The following is a 23,760-nucleotide window of genomic DNA, read 5'->3' as shown; positions in this document are numbered from 1 at the left end:
TATAAATATTTTAAATGAATGAATGAATGAATGAACAAATAAATAAGGCTCTTTCTTGTTCTAGAGATGTTAAAGTTATTCCACATAGACTGGTATATCTTGCAAAACAAACAAGCAAACAGAAACAGGTTCAGAATGCGTTGAAGGGGTACAGGTGTACAGCATGGACTTTGCGCAAAGCTATGGACGAAGTCACGGCTTGGGACCAGGATACCTGAAGGAGCGCCTCTTCCCTTACATGCCCTCACGCCGCTTAAGATCTGCGGGAGAGGCTCTGCTCCGGGAGCCCTCTTTAAAGGAGACAAAAAGAACAACTACCCGGAGCAGGGCCTTCTCTGCGGTGGCACCCAGATTCTGGAATGAGCTCCCTGGAGAGGTGCACTGGGCGCCGAGTCTATATTCTTTTCGGCACCAGGTTAAAACCTTTTTATTTAATGGCTATTTTAAAAATTAATTTTATCATTAACAGTCGCTTTTTTCTTTTTTGTTTTTATATAATCTTATTGAATTTGTTATTGTTTTATTGTTTAAAATTCTACGTTTGTAAGCTGTCCTGAGATGCCGAGGCACGCGGTGACAGGATATAAAAGTTTTAAATAAATAAATAAACGTTCTCCTAGCAAAAAGACCATTTTGACTGAACTTCCCCCTGCCAGCTGAAAGAAGCCTGGAACTATTTTTCTAAAAGCCGCAGTTACCTTCCCCTAACAGCTCCTCCGTCGGATCTCTTATTCTCACCTTTGCTAGAGACACTGGTCTCATAAGCAAAAATGCCACTGGAGGCCGTGGCAGCAGCAAACGGGACCAGCGGGTGGTCCGACTTGCACCAGGAGCAAAAATCCCATCCATCCAGTGAATGACCCAGGTCTATTCACAGCAACTCAACCCAGCCCAATTCGAAGCTGGGATTAGTGCGATCTGCATTGTGGAGCGACACAGAAAAGGAGTAGCAAAGCACAGGGAAAACGCTGGATTCCCCCCAGCCTTCCAATACCCTAGAAAGGAGGTGCATGTTCTGTGTCGATCTGGGCAAGAGACAAAAATGTTTGTTTATTCTGCATCGTCCTCAGTTATATAATTCTGTCCCTACAGCACACTCATAAAAGAAGGAAAACATCAGCAATATTACCCATCGCTAAGCTTGCCTGAATGCCAGATCTGAAGTCATCAGAACGGGGTCCAGATACTGATTGTCACCACACGCTCTCAGCAAGTACCAAGCCCAAATGAGGCCTGATTCCCTCCAGAGGACGGCCATAAAGCCTATTTTCAAGATCCCAGAACAGCCTGGCAAAATGTGGGCTCATCAGGACTCCTCTCCCAAGCATGACCTCGTTTGTAGAATTTGTTCTCGAACACTCAGGTGCAAGGAGAAACCCTTGCATGGAAATAGCACGCAGAGCGGCCCTGAAGAAACCCAGCTACAGGGCTGGCGGCTGCATTTTGCAGGCAAATCAGTTTTCACACCTGAATCATGACATTCCTAAATGAAAGGCTGGATTCGGTGCTGGGCCCTGTGAAGGTTTGGGGCATTTAATAGGGGTTACAGGGAGAAGAAGAGGCTGCAGAGGCGCAGTCGTGCCCACAGAAGCCCCATCATGAAACACTTCATCCAACCTGAAGAGTTCCAAGTGGGGAGAAGGCCTCACTTTTTCAGACAAAAAATACCCTTAAAAGAAGCAGTATTTGCCACTTGAAAGTATTTGGTTGCCCTGAGAACACACAGGGAACTTCAATATCCCGGAGCAAAGAATCAGTCTGGCAAATTTTGGCATGTGCCATTACTACAGGGGTGCCTCCTGGCTGGCATCCTGACAGACCCAGCATGCCTCCTCCTCCATCAGTTTGGAACGGATTTACATATGGGGCAAGGAGGAGAAAAGTAAAAAATGTGTTTTATATGTCCAAATGGACTGCTTCATTTTGAGCATGCTCCTATCCCAGTACACACATAGGATCCTTCTGCTCCTAGAGAGGGTGTAGATGGGCTTCCGTGGGAGGAGGCTGAAGCCCGCTCGGTGAGGGTGTTCAAGGACAGGCTGGACGTGCACATGGCGGGCATGTCGTGAGTGGAACCGACTAGAGCTGGGGGTCAGACTAGATGGCCCGGGAGGCCCCTTCTGACTCGCTCAGTTTCTGTTTCTAGATGTTTAAAGGGCACTGCTTTTCAGACTGAATATTTTATATAGCAAATACCAGCTTTTACTCTTTTCCTGCTTTTTGGACATCCGGAAGCATGACAACCTTTCCCTATCAAATAGCAAGGAGTAATGCCCTGGTAGGGCACTGCAGTCCCGCTCCCTCTCCAACCCCAAAGGACCCAGCAGTGTTGCTGAGGTGCTGGCAGAACACGCTCCCCACTGGAAGAATTTTCCGTCGCAAAGTCCTCGGCACAAAATACCAGCAAGTCACACTCCCAGTGTTTCGGCCTTATCAGTGAGAGGGCCAAATTGGCATGCTCAGTCCTGGGGCAGGAGTCATTCAGCTTTCAAGATGCCTATCGGCTGGAGTACCTTTTATAGAAACCGGTGCCACTTTTACATAAAGGGCTGAAATCAAATAACACCAAGCCATCTGCTCTCCAGGGCGTCCAATTTCCATTTCCAGGCTAAGAACACTGGGGAAACCCTCTCCATTGTGTGGGGGGGGGGGCTGTCTTGGAGAAAGAGGACAATATAAACACCACAAGCCAATAACTGATTGCTAAATATATGCAGCACTCTTTACATGCTCATTTTCAAGTGTTGCTCTGCTTTGTTCAGAAAGGTTTCACTTCAATAAAAATATCTTAAAAGAGCAATACAGCTACTGGAGGCAGAAACTCCTTTTTGCAAGAATGAATCCGATTGCTGTGCTGTGTGCTTCGAGCAAATCTCTAAATTACTGCTCCTGCTCCGCAACAAGGAGCCTCAGGCTCTTTCGATCAAGCCACAGAGGCATGGCTGCATTCCCCCCCTTCTCTCTGGCACTGCTGCCCACAGGCCCGGCGGCACCCGCACTTCAGTCCTTATACCTGCCTGACCGGGACTCTGTGTGCAGGCTGCACCCCTGCAGGCCGTAGGTGCCCAAACGCTTGCACGGCGGAATGCGCTTTCACGCTACAAGAAGCATTAAGATACTACTTTTAAAAACACCGCAAAGAAAAAGAAGGCCACTTAGGAGGAGGTTAGGTTAGAAGCTTTACAGGCTGATTTTCTATGCAGGATTTTTTTTTCTTTTGTACGAAAGAGTCAAATGAGCCCACACTGGTGTTCTGAGCAGCCCAGAGACAGATTGCTTATTCATTAAAGGTCTTCAGACGTGCTTCACAGGAAGTTTATTAATATATAGTGCAATAATACACTAATATTAGTAATATTTTATTACTATTAATAGTATTGCAATATTAATAATACTGATTATTGATATTGCAATACTATTAATAGTAATAAAATAATATACAATGTAATTAAAAGCACAATGCAAAAATTCACTTCAAGAATATATATTAAAGCCACTGCAACAGGTAATACCAGCTTACCTGTACAGACCTTGAAGAATAAAACTGTCTTTGCCTGGGGCTAAAGGCGGCACTCTGGGCGCCAGCTAAAGCTCCCTGGGGAAGGAACTGTGCCATGGGGACATCACGCTGGAATCCCTCTGCCTTGCTTCACATGGGAGACAACCTCCAGCACCTTGAATTTTAACCAAGGATGGCTAACAAAGCTCTTTCCGTACCAGCAAGAGGTAGAAGGGTGTGTTGTGTGTGTGTTGCATCTGCATGCCGCCCCATAGCCAGAGGCATTCCAGGAGGCTCACTGCACAACGGCGACTGGTATTCCCACACCCCAGTCCCAGACAACGGTGCTGCAGCGGGATATTGGCCCAGCTGCCATGCGCAAGCGGCCCCCAAAGGCAGCGGTGCACAGAATGCAACACGGCACTTGATGCAGTGCCGCAGCTGACTCCCCGAGTGAGAACTAGTCGCACTATCAAGAGGCAGACACCGAGAGACAGCAGGCAGCAACCAGGCTGGCTGTAGCTTTGCACTGCATGATAATTCAACCGGCCGACGTGTGTGGCAAGAAAATACTCCCCCGCACCCGCCACACACACCGCTGCGCCTGCTCTTGCTTTTTACCTGTGAAAATTCACTCAGAGCTGAGAGTCATTCTGAGTTAATTTATCATCTGTGGGGAGGAGAGGGACAGAATCTGCTTGCCCTACTAAGATTCTCCAAGCATTTTTTATTTATGAAAAACAGTAAATGAGAAGGCATAAAGAGGCGGCAGTTTCTCCCCCCCACCCCTCATTTTAATTGGGGCTGGCCACACAACGCATTCCCTGGGGAATCTTTTGGAAAATAATCACAATGCAAACTAGTGTGAAGGCACCGTTTTGTAAGACTGGGAACAGCAGCGGCAAAATCAGTGCCACACGTGCCAAAGAGAATCAAGGTCAGGCAGGATGGGACCCTCCACGACTGCTGCCACAACTAGAAGTGCAGAACCCTCTGCAAAATCCTATGCAACCTGCCCTCTTCTTCTGCCATAATGAGCGCATTTCTAGCCCCCTTGCAGGTCTCCAGCCTGCAAAAGATCCTGTAAGACCAGGAAAGAGTTCAGCCTGCATTCGGGGGCTCAGCCCCCCTGGCCAACAGAGCTGCAACGAGGAGGGGTGACGGCTGCTGCAGTCCAACGACATCTGGGCGGACACACGGTCCCCATCCCTGCCGTTGACCAGCATCCAGCTCTGGCAAAGAGTAACAACCAGCCAGGCCAGCTTCCACGAGAGGTCGTTGAGGCCCCATCAGTGCGGGAGTTCAAGGATAGGCTGGATGTGCACATGGTGGGCATGTTGTGAGTGGAGCCAGCTGGTGCCGGAGGTCAGACTAGACGGCCTGGGAGGACCCTTCTGACTCACTCTGTTTCTATTTTTCTATCATCTCAGCATCGTAGGAAAGTGGAGCTGGAAGGGGCCTCTGAGGCCTCTGAGGCCAATCCTCTACTCAAGGCAGGATTCCAAGTTCAAGCAGCCCCAACAGATGGCTGCCCAGCTGCATCTTGAATGCCTCTGGTGCGGAACAGCCCACCATTTCCCAAGGTCTTTGGCTCCACTGTCACATTGCCCAAACAGTCAAGAAGGTCTTCCTCAGTTCAAGCAGGAATCTGGCTCCCTGTAACTTCAGTCTGTTGTTCCATATCCTGCACTCTGGGAGGACTCAGAAGAGAACCTGGCCCTCCTCTGAGTGACAGCCTTTCAAGTATTCGTTGAGGGCTCTCGTCTCTCTTCAGTCTCCTCTTCTCCAGGCTGAACATGCACGGGTCTTCCCGTCTCTCCTCCGAGAGCTTTGTCTCCAGTCCATGTATCACCCCTGCAGCCCTCCTCTGAACCCCTTCCAGCCTGTCGGCATCTTTCTTCAACGGTGGTGCCCAGCACTGGACACAGGACTCCAGGCGGTGCCTGAGCAGCACTGAGTTGAGGGAAAGAACAACATGCTTGCGCTGGAAATGGGATCAAAGCTTTGGATTCTGGTGTCTGGTCTGAGCCACAAGCTGGCTAAAGCGGCTTCCCCAAGATCCACCGCCCTCCAACTTTCCTCTGAAGACCACGGTCCTTCTGGCTTGGCTTGGCTTGGCCAGAAGTGTGTTTGGACCTATGAAGTACTGAGGACTAGGAGGAGGATGCAGGTGCTTGACCTGGAGCCATCACGGCAGGCTGTCAGATGGAGCGCTCCGGCACAGTTCAGCAGCCAGCAGCTCAGTGGGCCGCTTTGTCATGCGGTGGGCCAGGAGGGCTCCAGTGGGCGCTGTCAAGTTGGGCACTGGGCTCCTTCACCCGAGCTGTTTAGGACAGGCGACAGGAGGAATCACCCACCCCTTGGCCCAAGAGCTCCTTGGCCCACTGTCCTGCCGGACTCCAGCCGCCAGATGCTCATGCCACTGCTGGGCACTGGCCAACTCTAATAAGGGCAGTTAAGGCACCGGACTCCTTGTGGTCCGGAGGCTGTTCTCAGGCCAAGGAATCGCCACCCCATCCCCGCTCCGCTGAAGCACCACCTGCAAGGTGGCCAGAGCCAGAGCCACAGCACTTTCAGTTCTGCTGGACTCGCACGACTGGAGGACCAGGCACATGCCGGGCTGACTCTACCGAATTCTTGCTCTAGGCTGTGTTCTTCAGCCTGAGCAAACCAGACAAGTGGCACAGCTGAGATCACCTCAGCCCGGTCTTGGCTTGAGTACCCTCCCTCTGACTCCTTGGGTCCCAGGACTGCTCTCTTAGCAGTACCTGTGTCCATGGATCTTGTTTGCCTGCGCGGGTGGCCAGGGCCCCATCCATTCATGACTCCCCCTGGCACACCAGACCCCCAAGGGCAGCCTGTTGCAAAGCGAGGTCCCACTCGGGCCCGAGAGATCTGGGTCCTCACCAGAGCTGCCCCTGATGCAGCTCAGCTCCTGGACGGGCTCGATGGTGAGCCTGGGGCCGCTGCTTCCCCCTGATCTCCTGCCTTTTCCAAGTTCTGCAACATCTGCTGCTTCCCCCTTTGAAGTTAGTTTGCTGCTTCTCTTTCCAGAATGTGATTACTGAGAAATTCTAGGGACTAGTCAGGCCAAGAGTTAAGAAGCGTCTTGATGCAGCTTACGCTACGGAGCTTTGGCCTGGCCCAGCACATTCTTTTATGATAAATGGCAGGCATTACATAAAGAAACGGTGCAGGCATTTCTCATCTTAATAAACAAGAGTCTTTTTATTAAAACATTGGGAAATCTGTAGGCGACCACAGTTTTTATTATTCTCTTCTGCAATTCAGATTTATCTCACTCCGAAGAACTTTTGATCTATTCTATGCCTTGGTTTTTCTTCTTCATCCTGCCAGTTTTTCAGGGTTTTTAAAATAAAAGCCACTCTTGTGACAATTCTTTGCCTCCTAGGCAGCGAAGGCATACATCTGAGGGCTGCAGTGGCTCCATTGATTCATCAGCGCACAGCGTAAGAACTCACACTGGCAACATCCAAGTTTTCCTGTCTTTTGTGCATTCACTCACATTCCTAAGGACCTTGTTAAGCTTTTCTGCATTTGAATTTGCTTTCCACCGCTTTTTCAAGAGGTTCCATCCCTCCCTGGGATCTCAAACAGGGCAAAGAAAGGTCATCTGAGTACCTGATTAACTGGCTCCACATTTACTTGGTTCCTGAATTCCATAAAATTTTTCTCAAGGCACTCCTCAACAGAGACAGCTCAGTAAAGCTCCTACAGCCTGCCTCTCCCACCGAGCAACCCAGCCACTCTTCTTCAAACCTCTAACCCCTCATTTTGCTAGTGGAAACAAAGCATGCATCAGATGGAAGGCAGCAGTGCACCAGCGAAAAATTAATACATGTACAGTTTTAAGTAACTAAAATCAAGAGATGGAAGGTAAGTTCTGAGAACAGCTGCTCTTATTTTTCTTTTAAATCTCACGTTGCCTCCTAAGGAGTTATCTTTATTTGAGAAGAAGGCAAAGAATTTGCACCACGCTTTTCTAAAGGATAATGAGTTGGATCCAAATTAAACTAGGTGATCTTCAGTCTCAATGAGACAAGTACAACTGATTGGTTCCATTGCTTTCAGTGGGACTGAGGTTCAAGTCCCTTCGCCTGGCCACAGGCCAGTCTCTTCCATAATATATTCTCTAAGGTTTAGTCTGCTGGGTCACAATTCTTTCTTCATCACGGAGTGTATGGCCCAAGTCTCATTCTCTACCGAGATATGACATCAAAGCGTGGAGATCTTATCACGGCTCAGGACCCTTCCCATGCGCTTGACCTCTTCGCCAAGCCAAGCGTGGTTTAAAGCGAAATGCTTTGCTTCGCTTTCCATATCCGCTGTCCTCGTCTCTCCCAAGATGCAGTTGCTTCTAAAAAGCACAGAGATGGACTGCCACTTCAGCCCACTTATTTTGTTTTGTTTAGTCGCAAAGTCGTGCCCAACCCATCACAACCCCCATAGACACCATTCCTCCAATAGAAGCGCAAACAATTTGTAATTCTTCTTCAAAACAAAGATTCCAGCTTTCCAAGTTCATCATATACTATGATTTACCAATGCAAACTACAGAAACTGATATTGTGGATCATGCCATGTTAGAATGTGAAGTGTTTTACAGCTCTCTGAAACACACAAGAGACTTGGTGGCTTGCTTGGGGGAGCTCAGCAGGGAAACTGGGATTCCCAATCTAAAATGCCTGCCTGGCAGCTTAATCTACACCATAAAACATTTGCAGCATTCAAAGCACAACTAATGACACTTCTTAATTCCTTTCTCAGGATTTTATAGGGTAGAATACAAATGAGCTGAAATACGACTGACAATTAATTGCTGAAAACCAAGGCTCTGACACAATCTAGGATACTGGCCTAACGGGGAGCTCCCCCCCCCCCCCACCACCAGGATCTAATCCAGGTGGACCCTTCTACTCCAGTGCGATTCACATTAAATCACGAAATGCAAATAGGGAAGGAAGCGGCTCAAATTGCAAGAGTGAAAATACTGCAGGTGCTTGGACTCATAGAACATGTGATGTGATTCTTACTATTTTATTTATTGAAGCTTTTGCAAATCTGGTGCAGAAAAGTTTGGTGTAAATGTTAAAGCCCCGTCAATGATGGGAAAAATATGAGTGCGATTTATTAGTGTGTGTTTTGCCCACCAAGTTGCTTCCTTTGGTTTTTCAAAACTATTTAATTACGACCTCCACTCAATCGCAAAGAGGAACAGAGCAAATTATGGCTGCTATGAGGAGAGCTAAATTACATTACAGGATGCCCCGGGGAGCACCTCTGAGTTCATTTCAGCGAAGTCAGTCCTCGGACTCTCCACAAATCCATGGCAATACAATTACAGAGCAGACTGGCTGATCTTTCAAAGAACCTTTACCAAAAGGCACGGAAGGAATGCAACACGCAACACGCAGCTTTAAGCTTCAAGCTCGCCTAAATCACTGGAGCAAACGACACCTTGCACAAGACAAAAATTCTGACGTGTTTCAAGTGCTTCTTACCCCACACTCAGAGAACCTCCTGTGAGAATGCATGAATGCATGCGATCGTTTTTGTTTTCTACAGCTGTCCGCAGTATCAAGCCCAAGGAACACAGCCGTTCTCAAGTGACCGCACCGCAGGATTCCAGAGATAAACCCAGAGACGCTTTGCAAAGCATGGGGTTCGAGATGAAAGACAGATACAGAGGGAAAGACTATTCCTCCTGCTCTTGACACACTTCATGTGTGACTTACACAAAGGGGACAGATTTTACAAATATGAAACTAACATGTATCAGCTCAGTCTATGAAACACCTTGGGCAGTACACAAAATACCCAGGTTAGCAAACCATGGGTTGTTTGTGAGTACACAGGGGCATGTGAGCATACTGGCGCACCCATTTCCACCTTGCTACACACTCCGGGAAGACCCCGCATTGCCGTGGCGTGCAAACCCAGCACCGTGGGTTCTTTAGGGTTAAACAACCAACAGTCCTTCAAGACCAACTGAAGGACGGGGTGCTCCTGGCTTGTTTTGCAACCCTGCAGGAAAACTGGAGATGACACCCGAGGAGGAGGCATTTGCTCATCCAGCATGACCAGAGGCAACTGTGGGTTGTGCGTCCACGGGCGGTCCTCTGCCCAAATCGGGGTGCGAGAGTGCTGGGGAAGCACTGCAGTCCATCCCCAGCATCTTTCCGCTCTTAGGAGGGGCCCCATGCCGCTTCACTGGCGCCCTAGGACTTCCTGCCGACCCAAGGAGGTCGGCTTAATTGTGCACAGCGTTATCGGTGCTGTGTGTTTCTTCTTTTACTGGACATGTTGGTATAATACCAACACAGACATTATGTCAGAAACAGTAGCAACAGTAGTCTTAATAATTCTCACACCTCTGCAAATTATCATCGGCTGAGATGCAAAAGGGTTATTTTAAGCATGATTAAGGACTGGGGCATACCAGTGGAATATTATACTTTTATTTTAACTTTTTATGGCACCTCAGGGCCACCCCCGCCCTCCCTCACACACACGCGCGCAGACACGGCAAGCTGCTTCTAAAAGTCTCCTCAGCATCAAAAAGCAACTTGTTATTAAGTGAGGGTGGCCGTGTGTGTGTGTGTGTGTGTGTGTGTGTGTGTGTTGCGAGAGGAGCGCATTCAAAGGACACAAGCACAAGGAATTGCTGAGTACACAGAAACGGCTGCATACTTCTTTCAAACTGGGTCATTTACTTATTTTTAATCTGTGATTTATTTCAGTTTCATACCATCTGATAGTTGAGGCTCTCTGATTAGTCTGAGCGTTGTATCTGGGAATCCCCCGTGATGCTCTCCACTGCCATATGGGACCCAAACACTCTTTAGGGAGACACAGTGATGCAAAAAGTAAAAATAAATAACTGCAAATTAAGAGTGCAAGGATTTTAAATAAATCTTTGGAACTGTGTTGGGCCCAAAGAGCAAGGAAAGCCCGTTATTCCATGTCCTGCACTCTGGGGTGATTCAGAAGACATCCTGGCCCTTCTCTTTGCAACAGCCTTTCAAGTACTTGTAGGGGGCTAGTCTCCCTCCCTTCAGTCTTCTCAAGGCTAAAGACACCCAGTTCTTTTACTCTCTCCTCATAGAGCATTGTTTCCACTCCCTGGATCATCCTTGTAGCCCTCCTCTGAACCCTTCCCAGCTTGTCTGCCTCTTGCTTAAACTGTGGTGCCCAGAACGCAGGGGTCCAGACAGCCCTAAGCAGTGCTGAGGGCAGGGAGCAGACTCTACCTCATCTGGAAGTTATCTTTCAGTTAATGCAACCCAAAATAGAATTTGCCCTTTTTGCAGCCAAATGTTTGAGCATTTGCAGATCACTGACATACAGTATGACTAAGACCAAGATGCCTGATGGAAAAGGATTATTCAACCACCAACGAAGAACCTCAGGTAATTTCTAAACACCTTACTCTGATTACAACAGATATTGCACCCTTGAAAGAAATTAAGAATTCACAAATGCAGGCTACAGATATGGCTAGCAAGCCCTTCCTCAGAAAACGGAAGACACCCGTCCTCCCTCAGAGACCAGGCCATGGAAGCAACCTCTTATTTTCCTGTTTCCAGTCTAGGGTCTGCCCACCCTCCAGATGGGACACCAGGCAGCCTTCCTTCTACCTGTACATCACAGCTCCAAAAAGTTGTCTTCTCTGTTTAGAAAGTGATGCATTCTAATGCTATTAAAAATGGCTGTCGTGCGTATTGCATTGACAGGGGGAGAGAATCAAGCCCAGGCGGAAAACAAAGGCTTCTACCCAGCCTCTCCTGACCTTTCACTCCCTTAGAGCAATTTTCTGATTTTCTGCTGGAATAGTCTTTGTCGGTTCCAATATGTCATTCTCCTTCCACGGCCTGCGTAGCTTGCCCGTTACGCAATCCGCACGGGTCACGAGCCATCACTTCATTTCTTCCCCAAATCCATCTCCCTCTCGGTGCCAGCACCTCTTCTCTCCTTAAGTTGCTCTGTGCTCGTACTTCCGTCTGCTTTACCTGCTCTTCTCACACTTCGGTCTCCGCAGGCCTATTGGAGCTAGGAAAGAATGACTCCTGCCTTGCCTTGCAAAACGTCGTCTTCCTGTTCTTGCTACCAGAAGGGCATTTCGGAGTCTGGGACTCGGTCCACAGGCTCCCACAGCCGGAACAAAACTGCCGCCAAACAGACTAAGCTCTGCAGCACACGTGGAAGCCATCCAATCGTTGGATCTTCAGCCACGGAGGCAGCCGATGTGGTGTGTAGCGGTTACGTCGCTGGACCGGAACGTCAGAGATTTGGGTTCTCATCTTAGTTTAGCCATCACTGGCTGATTTAGGGTTAGTCACTGACTCAGGCCAACCCCCTTAACAAGATGATTGTGTGGATAGCGTTGGATGTGGTGGCGGGGGGGGGGGGGTGAAGGATGTAAAGGGAACGATAGATGAGAAAAGGTCCAGGAAAGCAAGCATCTATGGATCAACTAAGCATTCTGCTCTCCAGCCCCCACCCTGAACTAAGTCACAAAAAAATCAGGAAGACATAACACGGCCCTGTCGGGCTCATGCCTCTAACAAGGCAGGGTAAAAAATGTGCCGCATATGCCAGAACCTGGATATTATTTCAGCAATGAATTTGTGCAACAAAAAGAACTGGAAAAAAGGCCTCATGACACTCAATAATTGCAGGAGAATTTTCTTTCTTTACTACGAAATTCTAACGAGGAACACCTCCAGAAGGTTGAAAAAGCCTTGAGTAACCCAGGGTACCCAGATTTCTGTTCTCACTCAGCAATCAGCATGGCTCTTGTTTAGGGATGATGGTGGTTGTAATCCAGCATCATCTAGAGACCCACACTTGGGAAAGGCTGATGAAGGAACGGACTTGCAACAGGAGAAATAGAGCTGCTACATACAGTGGGATAGTTTGTGTATTCTATTTTCAGTACATTTAATTGCTACTGCAGCAATATTTCTTTATGCCATATTCACAAATTACATAAGTGGCAATTTATGGCAATATTCATAATTGCAGCCTATGAAGAGCAGCTTAAGCAGGAGGGAGCTGCCTTCTGCAGAAAAAGAAAGTTCTGGCATTCATAAGGTGAGCAGGCTGAAGAGAAGTGATCACATTCCAAAGTGCAGAGAAGCTCTAAACACAGATTGGCACCTCACAAGCATACATGCATAATGACGGGAATTCTATCAAACAGAACCTGGTGCATCTGAGAAAACTCTAGGGCTACTAAATACATCCTAGAATTTCCAAAAACAAGACGATAGCACCTCACTTCCCGGAAGCAGTCGGTTTATTATCTGGCTTTATCAGCAAAATAAATAATGCGTTACCAGCTAAATGACAGTCTTTTCGGAACTCAAAACCGCATTTGAGTTTCAAGTGAGAAATGAGCTGATTGAATGGCTTCTCCATCCAACAAATAATTAAATAAATCCCTACACATGAGAAAGCGAAATTTCAGGAAGACGGCAAGGCCAAAAGTCAGTGTTCCTGATAGCTAAGATTCTATGTCACGGAGGTTTCTTTTCTTTCCTTTTTTGTTTTTTATTTGGACAGGTTTTTTGCTCCAACGCTGAGCTTCCTCTTGAAGAAGGTTTTAATCTGATGGGTGCTGCTTACTTCTCACATACTGACATTTTTGATTGCACTTTAATTTACATGTTTTCATGTTTTGATTATACTTTTGCATTTTACACATGCTGTTTATTGTTAGACACCTTAAGCACTATTTGTCATGGAAAGTTAGGAGGAACAAATTAATTAGTTTAAAACAATAAATATGCATGAAGAAGACTAACATGAGCAGCTCCTGCCTGCAGCCTGAAGCCAAGCACAGGGTTCTACGGTCCAGTCAGAATTTGGTCTCTGCATACAGAAAGTGTACCGCATAAGCAATCTCACCTGTATAGGCCATGTTCTTAGGGTTGCCGTACGGAGCCCCAGGTTGAACGGGGCTGTAAACAGGATTCATTATGGAAGACCTGAAAACTCTGAAAGAGAAAGGCAAAAGGGAATGTTGAAAAACCAGTCCTGTTTTTCCCCACTTGAAAAAGGACAGTCGCAGTTAAAGATAGACATTCAAATAAATCCATTTAACGGTAGATTTGAAAAAAAATGAACACAAAAGATCTAGAAGCCTTTATTAAAAGTTAAAGTGTGAAATGAAGCAAGTGGCGGAATTCATTGTAAGATGGGCAAGAGCTGCAAGAGATGATATGCAAATTGAAACCTGGGGACCTCTCTGGTCCGAAGAATTTCTCCTTCTATTATTATTATTTATTATTTATTTAGAGAACGTCTATGCCGCCCCGTTTGCCGAAGCCTCGGGGCGGCTCACAATGTATAGATCGGGCTGGCCAGGCTTGCTCAGGGGAAGAGTCACATCTGGTAAATGCCAGGTGTTTGAGAGCCGCAAGCGGGCGCTCACAGGCAGTGGTGCCAGGTGGCGAGCGAGCGAGCGGCAAGTGGGCGGTGGCGGCAAGCGAGAGCCGGCGAGCGAGCCGCAAAAGAAAGCCAACGAGCCGCAGGCAGCGCCGGAGCCTCCCTTTGGCCAGCCTTGCTACACACGAACATCACGAAAATGGCTATAAAATGACAATGGGATGGTGTATTGCCCCCTTGGCAATTAAATAAATATTAAAATATTTATTGTTGGCTATGTTTAAAAGACCAAGGGGGTTTCTGGCATATGTGGTAGGCACGCACTTCCACTAAGCAATGTCAGGAAAAAAGAAAACCCCAACAGAGAAATTACTGGGCAATACTTATACAGGATAATACACAGAAACGGAATATACAGCCACTAACATGTTACATGATAAATACTGGAAAATATGCAAAACATCAAGCATGATGAATCGATAAAGTACGGGATTTTTCAGTCAATGGCTATTATGACATTTTTATAAGCAAAAAGGAAAAAGCAACAGAGGGGGGCTAAGTTTATGAATAATTAGGCATTGTAAATCTTTCCGAACTATTTATTAATGCCAAACTTACATGTATCTTTAAAGTCAAATAATTATGGCAGGTACAGTAATAAGTTGGGACTTTCCAGTTAGAGCACTGGTAGCAATCTTATCTACTCAGTAAGTCTGGATTAATGTATAACACAAGCTTATATTTCTGTTTCCCAGTCTTATACCCTGCTTCCTGAATGCTGAAAAAGAATTAAAAAGGGGGTTAAGCTGGACGACCGAGCGTTTCAAAACCTGGACCAATTCCCCTATTCCCCTAGGAGGAGTCCAGGCCAAAGGACAAGCTGAACAGTCTTTGGGGACACAGGATCAAAAAACCCCAAATATCTGGGTTGCTTGTATGCACTGTACATTAAATATTAGAACATCCATTTTAAAGGAAGTATATAATGTCTTCCTATAATGGCATAGGATATTAGTATTACATATTATATTACATATAAGAATACTATTATGTTAGTATTACATGTAATACTAATATTATTAGTAATATGATTAGTATTCGTATTACATGCAATACTAATATCACATATTAGTATTACATACTAATATCACGAAATGGCTTTGTCTACAAGTGATAACATTTCATGGTGCTTGAGTGCTGGGATTGGAACAAAGGAAATCTTGGTTCAATGTCTCTCTGCTCAGTGGCCTTGAAGAAGTCACTCTGTCTGAGGTTCATCGACCTTCCTCAAAGGGTTACTCGGACCAGAAGCAACTTCGGCCCACTCACGTAGGAAGGTCACCTTTTACCTAGGAAATTTTGGACTGCAGAGAAGCTCACAAGCACCCATCACATTCCCCATCTGTTACCTATGGTTAAGAGGTCAGGAATATTATGTCCACAAAGCCTGTGTTTTTATCACCCTCGGAAAGGCCAGATTCAAATGAATCCTGAGATTATACGAAAATGTTGCCCCCTGAAAGAATCTACAGCCTAAGATGCAATGAAATCAAACCAAGTGCTCAGGACCAGGAGGGCCCAGTCCCAGGGTTCCATCTTGACAACACCGAGGAATTGCCAGGTTTTCATGGCCTACTTATATTAAATACAGACACAGTCTGGCTAGATGCCGCTCACTTCTTGAAAACAAAAGCTAGCCTCACATTTATCTCTTTGATACTAGACCCACATGCTAAAATATTCTCTCTCACTGGCACTTTGACAGGATGTTCAGTACTATCAAAAATGTGGCAGCTCCAAAAGAACTACCTTCGCTTTAAAATAGCTTGTTTGCCTATTATCTTACTAAGAAAGATTATTAGTGAGAGCCGAGAATCTTCTTCTCTGGATTTTATTTAGAGAAAAGCAAAGAACCGGGGAATTTATATCTAGCACTGTCAGTTAAGCAACTGCTCAGTTAATTATCTTAATGAAGCACATTCTTAGCTCTGATTAGTGGAGGGAAAAATCAGCCATTAAGCTTTATTAGGGAACTCATTTGTCTCCACAGCTACCTAGATGATTTTAAATGTAGCACCAATCACTCTTTCAGCACTTCTGGCTTTCTTTTTGAAAGGTGCTCATTTCATAAACTAATAACTGCACATACAATAAGGTGGACATTTATGAACGATAAGTAGTTTGTTAGATCATTAATTCTTTTCATTTGACCTCCAGATAGTAAACAAGTCAAATGTTAAACCTAGCAACAATTGGCTTGACAATTAGCATCTAATTAATTAGCTTTTCTGCTTCTCCCAGGTTAACATTTTATCAGCACCTTTCCAAAGACATAGAATATGGAAACCATTAAAAAAGAAAAGGAAGCTGGGAGAAATCCAGCAGCCCAATGCAGGGAGTATTTGAAAAAGCACCTCACACAGATTTATCCACCAGACCAAGATTTACATGTCGTGCGTGCCAAGTTTATGGCCCTCCAGCAATTGCAACTTGGCACTTGTGCTTGTCCGCAGTATTTTTTGTTTCTGTATTTATAGAGCCATTATGTTTACACCACAATATATCCTTGTATTATGGCTGCGTCTTTTGCTACAGGGACCGTAAGTCTCAATTTCTTATGCAAGTTCTCTACCAAAGCGCTTCCAGTATCTTCTGACTCAAAAGACACAAAAAGGAACAACCTCAAATAGAAATATCACAGTTCCATCAACACTATAGATTTAGAGCTGAAGGAACTCTGAGGGAACTGGGTCTTTTCAGCCTGGAGAAGAGGAGACTCCGAGGAGATCTGTTGGCGACATATAGGAACATTAGGGGGTGCCACACAGAGGTGGGTTGAGACCCGTTCTCCCCTGCGGTGGAGGGCAGGATGCGCTCCAATGGAGCAAAGCTCAGGGAACCAAGGTTCAATATGGATGCCAGGAGGTACTTCCTGACAGTCAGGACCCCGAGGGTGTGGAATGGGCTTCCACGGGAGGTGGTTGAGGCCCCATCAGCGAGGGTGTTTAAGAACAAGCTGGACATGCACATGGTAGGCATGTCAGAGCAGAGCCAGCTGGAGCTGGGAGTCAGACTAGATGGCCCGAGAGGGCAGAGGACATGGCAGTCTCAAGGTCACCTTGGGGAGATTATCAGGCAGTGCACGGGAACGAGCCCACCTTGGAAAAGGAGGGAGACATTTCAGAGTTGGAAAAGGGGTGCCTTGATCCAGCCAGGAGATGACGAGCTAAACAAGCAGACCAATTACGAAGAGCCCAACGTTCCCTCCACCAAGTCCTCAGGCAGCAAGGGCCTACCCTGAAGGTGGAGCCAGATGTGTTTCTGAAAAGGAGGGAAGGGAAGCATCGGTTTGGAGTCAACTCTTACATGGGCAGATGCTCCTCCCACATCTCGAGGAGAACACTGCTTGGATTCACACTGCCCCGTACCCTGTGCTTCTAAAGTCTCCTCTGAGTCTGCTGGGGAGGAGAAGGCTGAGGGAGAGCCCTGCTCACGACAGCCAGGCAGCAGAGCCTGGAGAACCGCTGCCGAAGGAGGTGGTACTGTGTTTGCTGGATCAATGATCCTGCTTGCTGTGAGGGCAACAAGCGTGTTGGTGTCACCGCTGAGGACAAGTAAGGAAACCCTCAGGGTGGGGCTGCACTTGGGCTGCAAGGTGCAAGATTTTGTGCCAATGCAACCGGAACATGAACATAGCTGCTTATTTTGCTCGATGTATTCTGCTTCTGGGAGGGGCCAGGAAAGCTGTCGAGCCCCACGGCCACTCAGGACACTGGCAGGCCTGGCAAAGCGGTATCCTGAGATGCGGCAGACCCTCCACATGCAAAATGACTTTCGAGTATAATTTTCAGAACGATTAGGGCTGCTTTTGCTTGGCTTTATAACTCCCACCAACCTCGCTCGCCTCAGATAATATATGCTACACTTGTACCTCAGCTGTAGATTCAAAGAATTGCCAGAGTATTGTTGCTGGGGGTCACAGCACTCTGGGAATTATAATTTGATAAGAGAATATCACATACCCTCACTTCAGTCCTAAATTGCAAGCTATCTAGAGGGCTTCGGCAACAGCACTGAGGCAGATGCTAAAATGAAAAATATATCCATTAGCCAAATTTGCTCCACTGATTTCAAGTATAACTTGCTACCAGGTGAAGTGCTTAAAACCGGGAGGCACAGATATGCTTTTGCATCGTAACGGTGGAGAAGCGTCTGCACTGGAAATATTTCTCTGTCTGGTGTGCAGAGCAATATGGAGTGCGAGCCTAGGGTTGCACAGTGGGGGAGTTGCATCTAATGGCTTCTAGAGCACTCATGCTGAGCAGCTACACGTTTCAGCTTTGCAATGGCACGGCAGAGGGAAAGCAGGAAGGCTGAAAACAAGAGAGAATCCAGAAGAGAAAGTGTCGGTCCTTTTGCAGTAGACGCAGCGAAGTCCTGGGGCACCTTAAAGATTAAACACATGTTTCTGTGGCAAGAGCCCGGCTCAGCAGATGAAGTCACGAAGCCTATGTCGTTGCAGCAGCTTCACTGCAGACAAGACGACAGAGAAGAGGCCATAAAAAGAAAGGCTGAGCCTGATAGAAATGGAAGGCTGAAAGGACGCACAGCAGCCTTGCTCCAAAGCAGAGATCTGGATCCCCCACAGCAACGGCCGAGGTTGCTTAGGAGCTGCCAGACAGCTGAACGAGAAAGCATTCCAGCAGGGAGGTACTGAAAGGCTCCTGCTGGCAAATAGCCTCAAGATATTTGCCCCTAACCTGGTTACCTTTCTGTCTATTGTAACTTCGCTGTGAAGGCACCCAGCGGCCTCCGCTGCACTGAGACATCACTTCAGATAGAGTGTAAACAGTCACACAGCAGAGGTCACCTCTCCGAGACTGCATCCCATCACTCAGCAGGCCGATGCGTCCGCCAGAGAGGCTGCGGGGAGAGGAAGGGCTTCAAAGGCTCCACCCTGGGAAAGGGAAAAGGAAGCACTGCAAAGGCTCAACTTGAACTTTCCCCACTTTTAAGTGGCGGTCCCGTCACACTCGGATGCTCTCGCCTCGCTGAACAATAGAGTCCTGCAAAGGCGGTGGGCTGAAATGGCAGCGACGCTTGGCAGTCACTAGCAGCTACAGACGGAGATCCACAAACATTAAAGAGAGAGAGAGAGAGAGATAACGGAAATTCAGTTGCCTTCTTATCCCTTTGGACCATCTGGAAAGAGTTAAAAGGGAACGTAGCTCTTGTGAGCCTCAATTTCTTACACTGCAGGAGTCCAAGGCAGGGAATACGGTGGCACCCTCTTTCACGCAGCGCTCGTTCATTTCAAAGGGACTTGCACAGAAGAGCATCCACACCGCGGGGGCTGGATCTTTCTCCCTCTCTGCTGTTCATAACAGGGTCCAAAATCTACCCTCTGAGCTGGCTGCCTCCCTTTCCTATAAGGCACAACGTAAGTCATTTCTGACTTATGCTAAGTCAGTGACAGAAAATCTGCCTAGGGCAGAAAAGGGACCTCTCCGAGGTGAGGCATTAAACCAAAAAGTGAAGATCTGCAGTTTTCCAGAGGCTCACCTTGACTCAGGAAGACAGCTTCGGTGTGTGTGCCAAAACCAAACCCTACAAAGGAGGATATGACACTACCACCAGGCCTTAATTTCTGTGAACAAGCCATCAAGACTTGGCTTCTGGGCAGTCCAGAATACCGTATATTTAAGCCCAGAGGCCACTGGTGTGTGATCCTGGCACCAGCAGAGGTCCAAGCCACCAACTGCCACAGAGAAGCCCCAGCAAAGGGGCGCGAGGCTCTGAGCCCTAAAAGGACTGTTGGAAAATGGAGCTTAGTTAGAGCCACGTGCAGGAGAGCAAAGTCAGGCCAGCGTTCAGCTTCGGAGCTGTCCAAGGTCCTGCCGTCCATATTCAACCCGCTCCACAACCTGCTCTCTCTGACCGACGCGCCAGGATGGGCCAGTTCCACGCGAGAGCGACCCGTGGCCGTCAGTGCAGAACCAGGAGCTACGAGAAGCTTGGCTTTCAGTTCTGCTGTATTGGGGCTGTTGTCTATGCAGACTTCTGGGTATGAAAACAGGAAGCTCATCATCGTCCATCTTTTGTTTGGAAACCAAAGATCCATCACCCATCCTTTTGGCACAGAAAGTACAGGCTTGAGCAATGAATTCTGGGAGGCAGCAAAAACTGCAGGAATAAGGATGGCGCAGTCAGCTAATCAGGGCAACACATGGGAAGTTCATGTCAAAGACCTACATTTGAAAGTGCTGCCCATATTTGCATTCTTTGCTATCGTAACAGACAGTGGCTATTCGCCGTACTTAGAAGGACACGAAATAAGAAGAGTTATGCTGGATCAGATGCCAGGCCCATCTAGGCCAGCGCTCCACACACACGGTGGCAACCCAGCTGCCCACAGGACCCAAGCAGGATGGGTGCAAGCCCTCCCCCAGCCCAGCCCCTCGGCCACTGGAGTGGCATGCCCCTTCTGGTGAAGGAGGGCGCGCATGGCCCGCCAGGCTTGTAGCCACAGAGAGGCCCCTCTTCCCTGAATCTGTCTGATCTCCTTTTAAGCCATCCAGATTGGTGGCCATTCCCACTTCCCATGGCAGCAAATTCCACCATTGAATGATACACTGTGTAAAAGAGCAGTTCCCCGATCGGTCCTACACCTCCCACCAATCGGCGTCATGGGATGACCCTGGGTTCAAGTGTTATGGAAGAGAGAAAAACGTTTCCCTCTCCACTTTTTCCACTCCAGGCATTATTTTAAACACCTCTATTATGTCGCCGCTCACTCACCATTCTTCTAAGCGGAACAGTCCCAGTTGCTGCTGCAGAGAGGAACTGATCTAGCGGGATTTGAACATTTTGGGAAAAGATCTGGCAGGAAGGGATGTCTGGCAGGAATGACTGTTCCACAACCACCCGCTCCTGAGAAGGGCCAGGAAGGGACAAATGAGGTCACCTGATGGGGGCATAGGTGACATTCAGGGTCCCTTTGTCCCAAACTTGATCCATTTCTATTTCATAGTCCTGTAAGTGTACTGGACACCAATCTAGGTGCTTGCAGCATTATTACTACTGTCAGTATTACCATAATACTATTAATATTAATAATGTTAATATTATTGGATTTTATCTGGCCAGGGCGGCTTATTTTATACTGTATTTTTGTATTTTTAATGTTTATATTTTTGATTTATATTATAATTATTTTAACTTGCTGTTGTAAGCCACCCCGAGGCTTCGGCGAATGGGGTGGCATAAAAATGTTTTAATAAATATATAAATAAATAATTGCTGCCATTTTGTGTGAGGCACTCCTTGAAAATGGAAGTTATAATTTAGGATTCTATTAGGGATTTTTCCATGTCAGATTTATCAGTAAAAACAAGCTTGATGAGTGGATATCCATAAAGATGATACGGTCCCGGGTGCAGACTTAATGTCCATTTTGCCCCACAAAGACACTGAATGACTAAATTGGCCATAGTTTCTATATCACCTGAAGTGCCTGATCCTGCCTAATCTTGGAAACTAAGCAGGGTCAGGTCTGGTAGAAAACTGAATGTGTGATACAACCAGTGAGTTCTCGCTATAGGCAGTATAGAAATTTATTTATTTATTTTATTTGGGCTTCTTGTATGCCGCCCCATTCGCATAAGCCTCAGGGCGGCTTCCAACAAGTAAATAACACAATAACAATACAAAATATAAAAAGTGGACATATCCGGCAATAAATAAAACCAATAAATAAATTAACAGTTAATTAAAATAATATTTAAATAAAAAGGTCTTTGCCTGGCGCCAAAAAACTAACGACGGTGCCAGGCGGATCTCTCTGGGGAGCGCATTCCATAGATGGGGCGCCACCACAGAGAAGGCCCTCCTCTGGGTACTCACCCTCCTAATATCTTTCACGGAGGGTTCCTGGAAAAGGGCCTCTTCCACTGACCTTAGAGGGCAGGAGGGCAAAAAATGCAATGTTTTAATAATCAACATGTTCCAGTTTAAACAATGGCAGCCCTAAAATCAATTTATTTCCACTCTGTTCTACAGGCTCCAAAAATGTATTATTGTTGTTGTTCATTGCGCTTTTAAACTGCTTGATAATCCCTGTTGAATAACGTAGAAGACGCTTAAGGGAGTTCATACAACGCAGCAACCCAGGCTGCGAATCAGCTCCAGGCGACAGGCGCAGCAGCTCATGGAAGAATCCAGCTGCCCCCAGCAGGTGCTCAGACTCAGCATGCATGGCCCCCCTGCCGCCTCCCTTGACTCTTCCACAGGTATGCCAAGACTGTGCCCCAGTTTGTTTAAAGTTTCTATATGCCGTCCCCTTGCTACACAGCCTCGGAACGGTTCACAGAAACAAATAAATAAAACAATTACAATTACAATTAAAACCTGGAAACACACTGGCTGCATAATTAAAATCTATAAATATTAAACATTATTAAAATACTGTTTGAATAAAAAGGTCTTGTCCTGGGGCAGAAAAATAAGTAACGACGGTGCCAGTCAGACCTCTCTGGGGAGCGCATTCCACAGATGGGGCGCCACTGCAGAGAAGGCCCTCCTCTGGGTACTTTGCCTCCTGGTATCTCTCACGGAGGGCTCCCGGAGGAGACCCCCTGCTGCCGATCTCAAGGGGCGGGAGGGCAAATATGGCCGCAGGCATTCCTTATCTCTTCTCCTTGCTCCAATCATGATCCCTTTTGCAGTTACCACGGTCCCCTCACCCCTCTTCATTTGAAGATCGCTTTTTATTTATTTCATTTTTAGTCATTTTATTTGTGTGATCCCTGAAATGCTCATCCCTTCAAAGTGCTGTCACTGTTTGCCACCTTCTAATAAAGTAATTAAGGGCCAGAAATGTGCCCCAGCGTGCCATTATTTTTGCTTGCCGAAATTTCACAGCACAAGTGCACAACTCCAGATACCCAAAACACAAAACCTTGCCTCCTCTTTGTCCTGGGAAGCGCCCGCTGTCAAAGCAAGCAGCATCCGCGAACAGAGTCAGAGCCAGGTTTCAATGATGCTGCGTTGCTTCAGTTTGACAGCTGGCAACTGAAAGCAAAGCCACAAGAAAATCTTTGCTTCAAAACAGGGTGGCAAGTAGATCATCTCCTTTACAGGGGCATCTTCTAAGTTTTCAGTTTGGACCTGACAGTTCTCAGTGTCCACCATCTTTTCTATCTCTTCCCAGGCCTCCGGGTGCCGGGAGAGCAGAAAAGTACAGCCCACCCATCTGCAGAAGAACTTACTTGGGGCAACTGTCAAAGCTGAGGGTTTCTTTTAAGACAGGAAATGACATGACAACCTGCCATGACTATCCCACAACAGCCGCCAAGGACGGCTGGGCAGCACAAGCCATTCATTAAAAGTGCGAAAGACAAACAACGGAGAAATACATGGGTGAGACAGAAGCAGCAGCAAAGAATAAAAGCACTTCAGCACATAGGACCAACATCAACTCACAGCAGGAGAAAGGCAGTTCCCTAAGAGTACTTCTTAATGCTTTTAAAATGGTTTTCACTGGACCCAAAAATCACAGCACAGGTGCCAGGTGAGCTCGGGGAGAGGGGAGATTCTGTAGGCAGGGTGCAAGCACTGAGAAGGCTTTCTCTCGTGTAGCCATCCACCTCAACTCACTTGGCTGGGGCAGCTGGAGGGCGGCCCCATACAGAGCCACAGGGCCCAGGGAGGTAAAGTGCCAATATGAAGGACATCTCCCCAGACCCTGCCTGTTCCAAATTGTGCATCAGATGCTCAGCCACACAGGACTTCCCACCTTTCTCTATGCCCCCCCCCCCCCCCCTCCCCCCCCCCCCCCCCCCCCCCCGCCCCCC

At 47.2% G+C, this 23,760-nt stretch overlaps 1 protein-coding gene across 4 annotated transcripts in view; it reads right to left on the bottom strand.

Moving 5' to 3' along the window:
* FAM168A (family with sequence similarity 168 member A) overlaps positions 1-23,760 on the bottom strand; it is a 150,991-nt gene that overhangs the window by 73,423 nt on the left and 53,808 nt on the right. For all 4 annotated transcript variants that reach the window (XM_044450139.1, XM_044450136.1, XM_044450138.1 and 1 more), the window contains exon 3: positions 13,430-13,518. In XM_044450139.1, coding sequence (XP_044306074.1) covers positions 13,430-13,499 — 70 coding nt within the window. In that variant the 5' untranslated portion in view covers positions 13,500-13,518. The remainder of the gene's footprint in view (positions 1-13,429; positions 13,519-23,760) is intronic.

This window comes from Varanus komodoensis, unplaced genomic scaffold, assembly GCF_004798865.1.
Source record: "Varanus komodoensis strain SLA01 unplaced genomic scaffold, ASM479886v1 scaffold63, whole genome shotgun sequence".
Lineage (NCBI taxonomy): Eukaryota > Metazoa > Chordata > Lepidosauria > Squamata > Varanidae > Varanus > Varanus komodoensis.
Note: the sequence above shows the minus strand (reverse complement) of the source record. Positions and strands in the feature narration are given on the sequence as shown.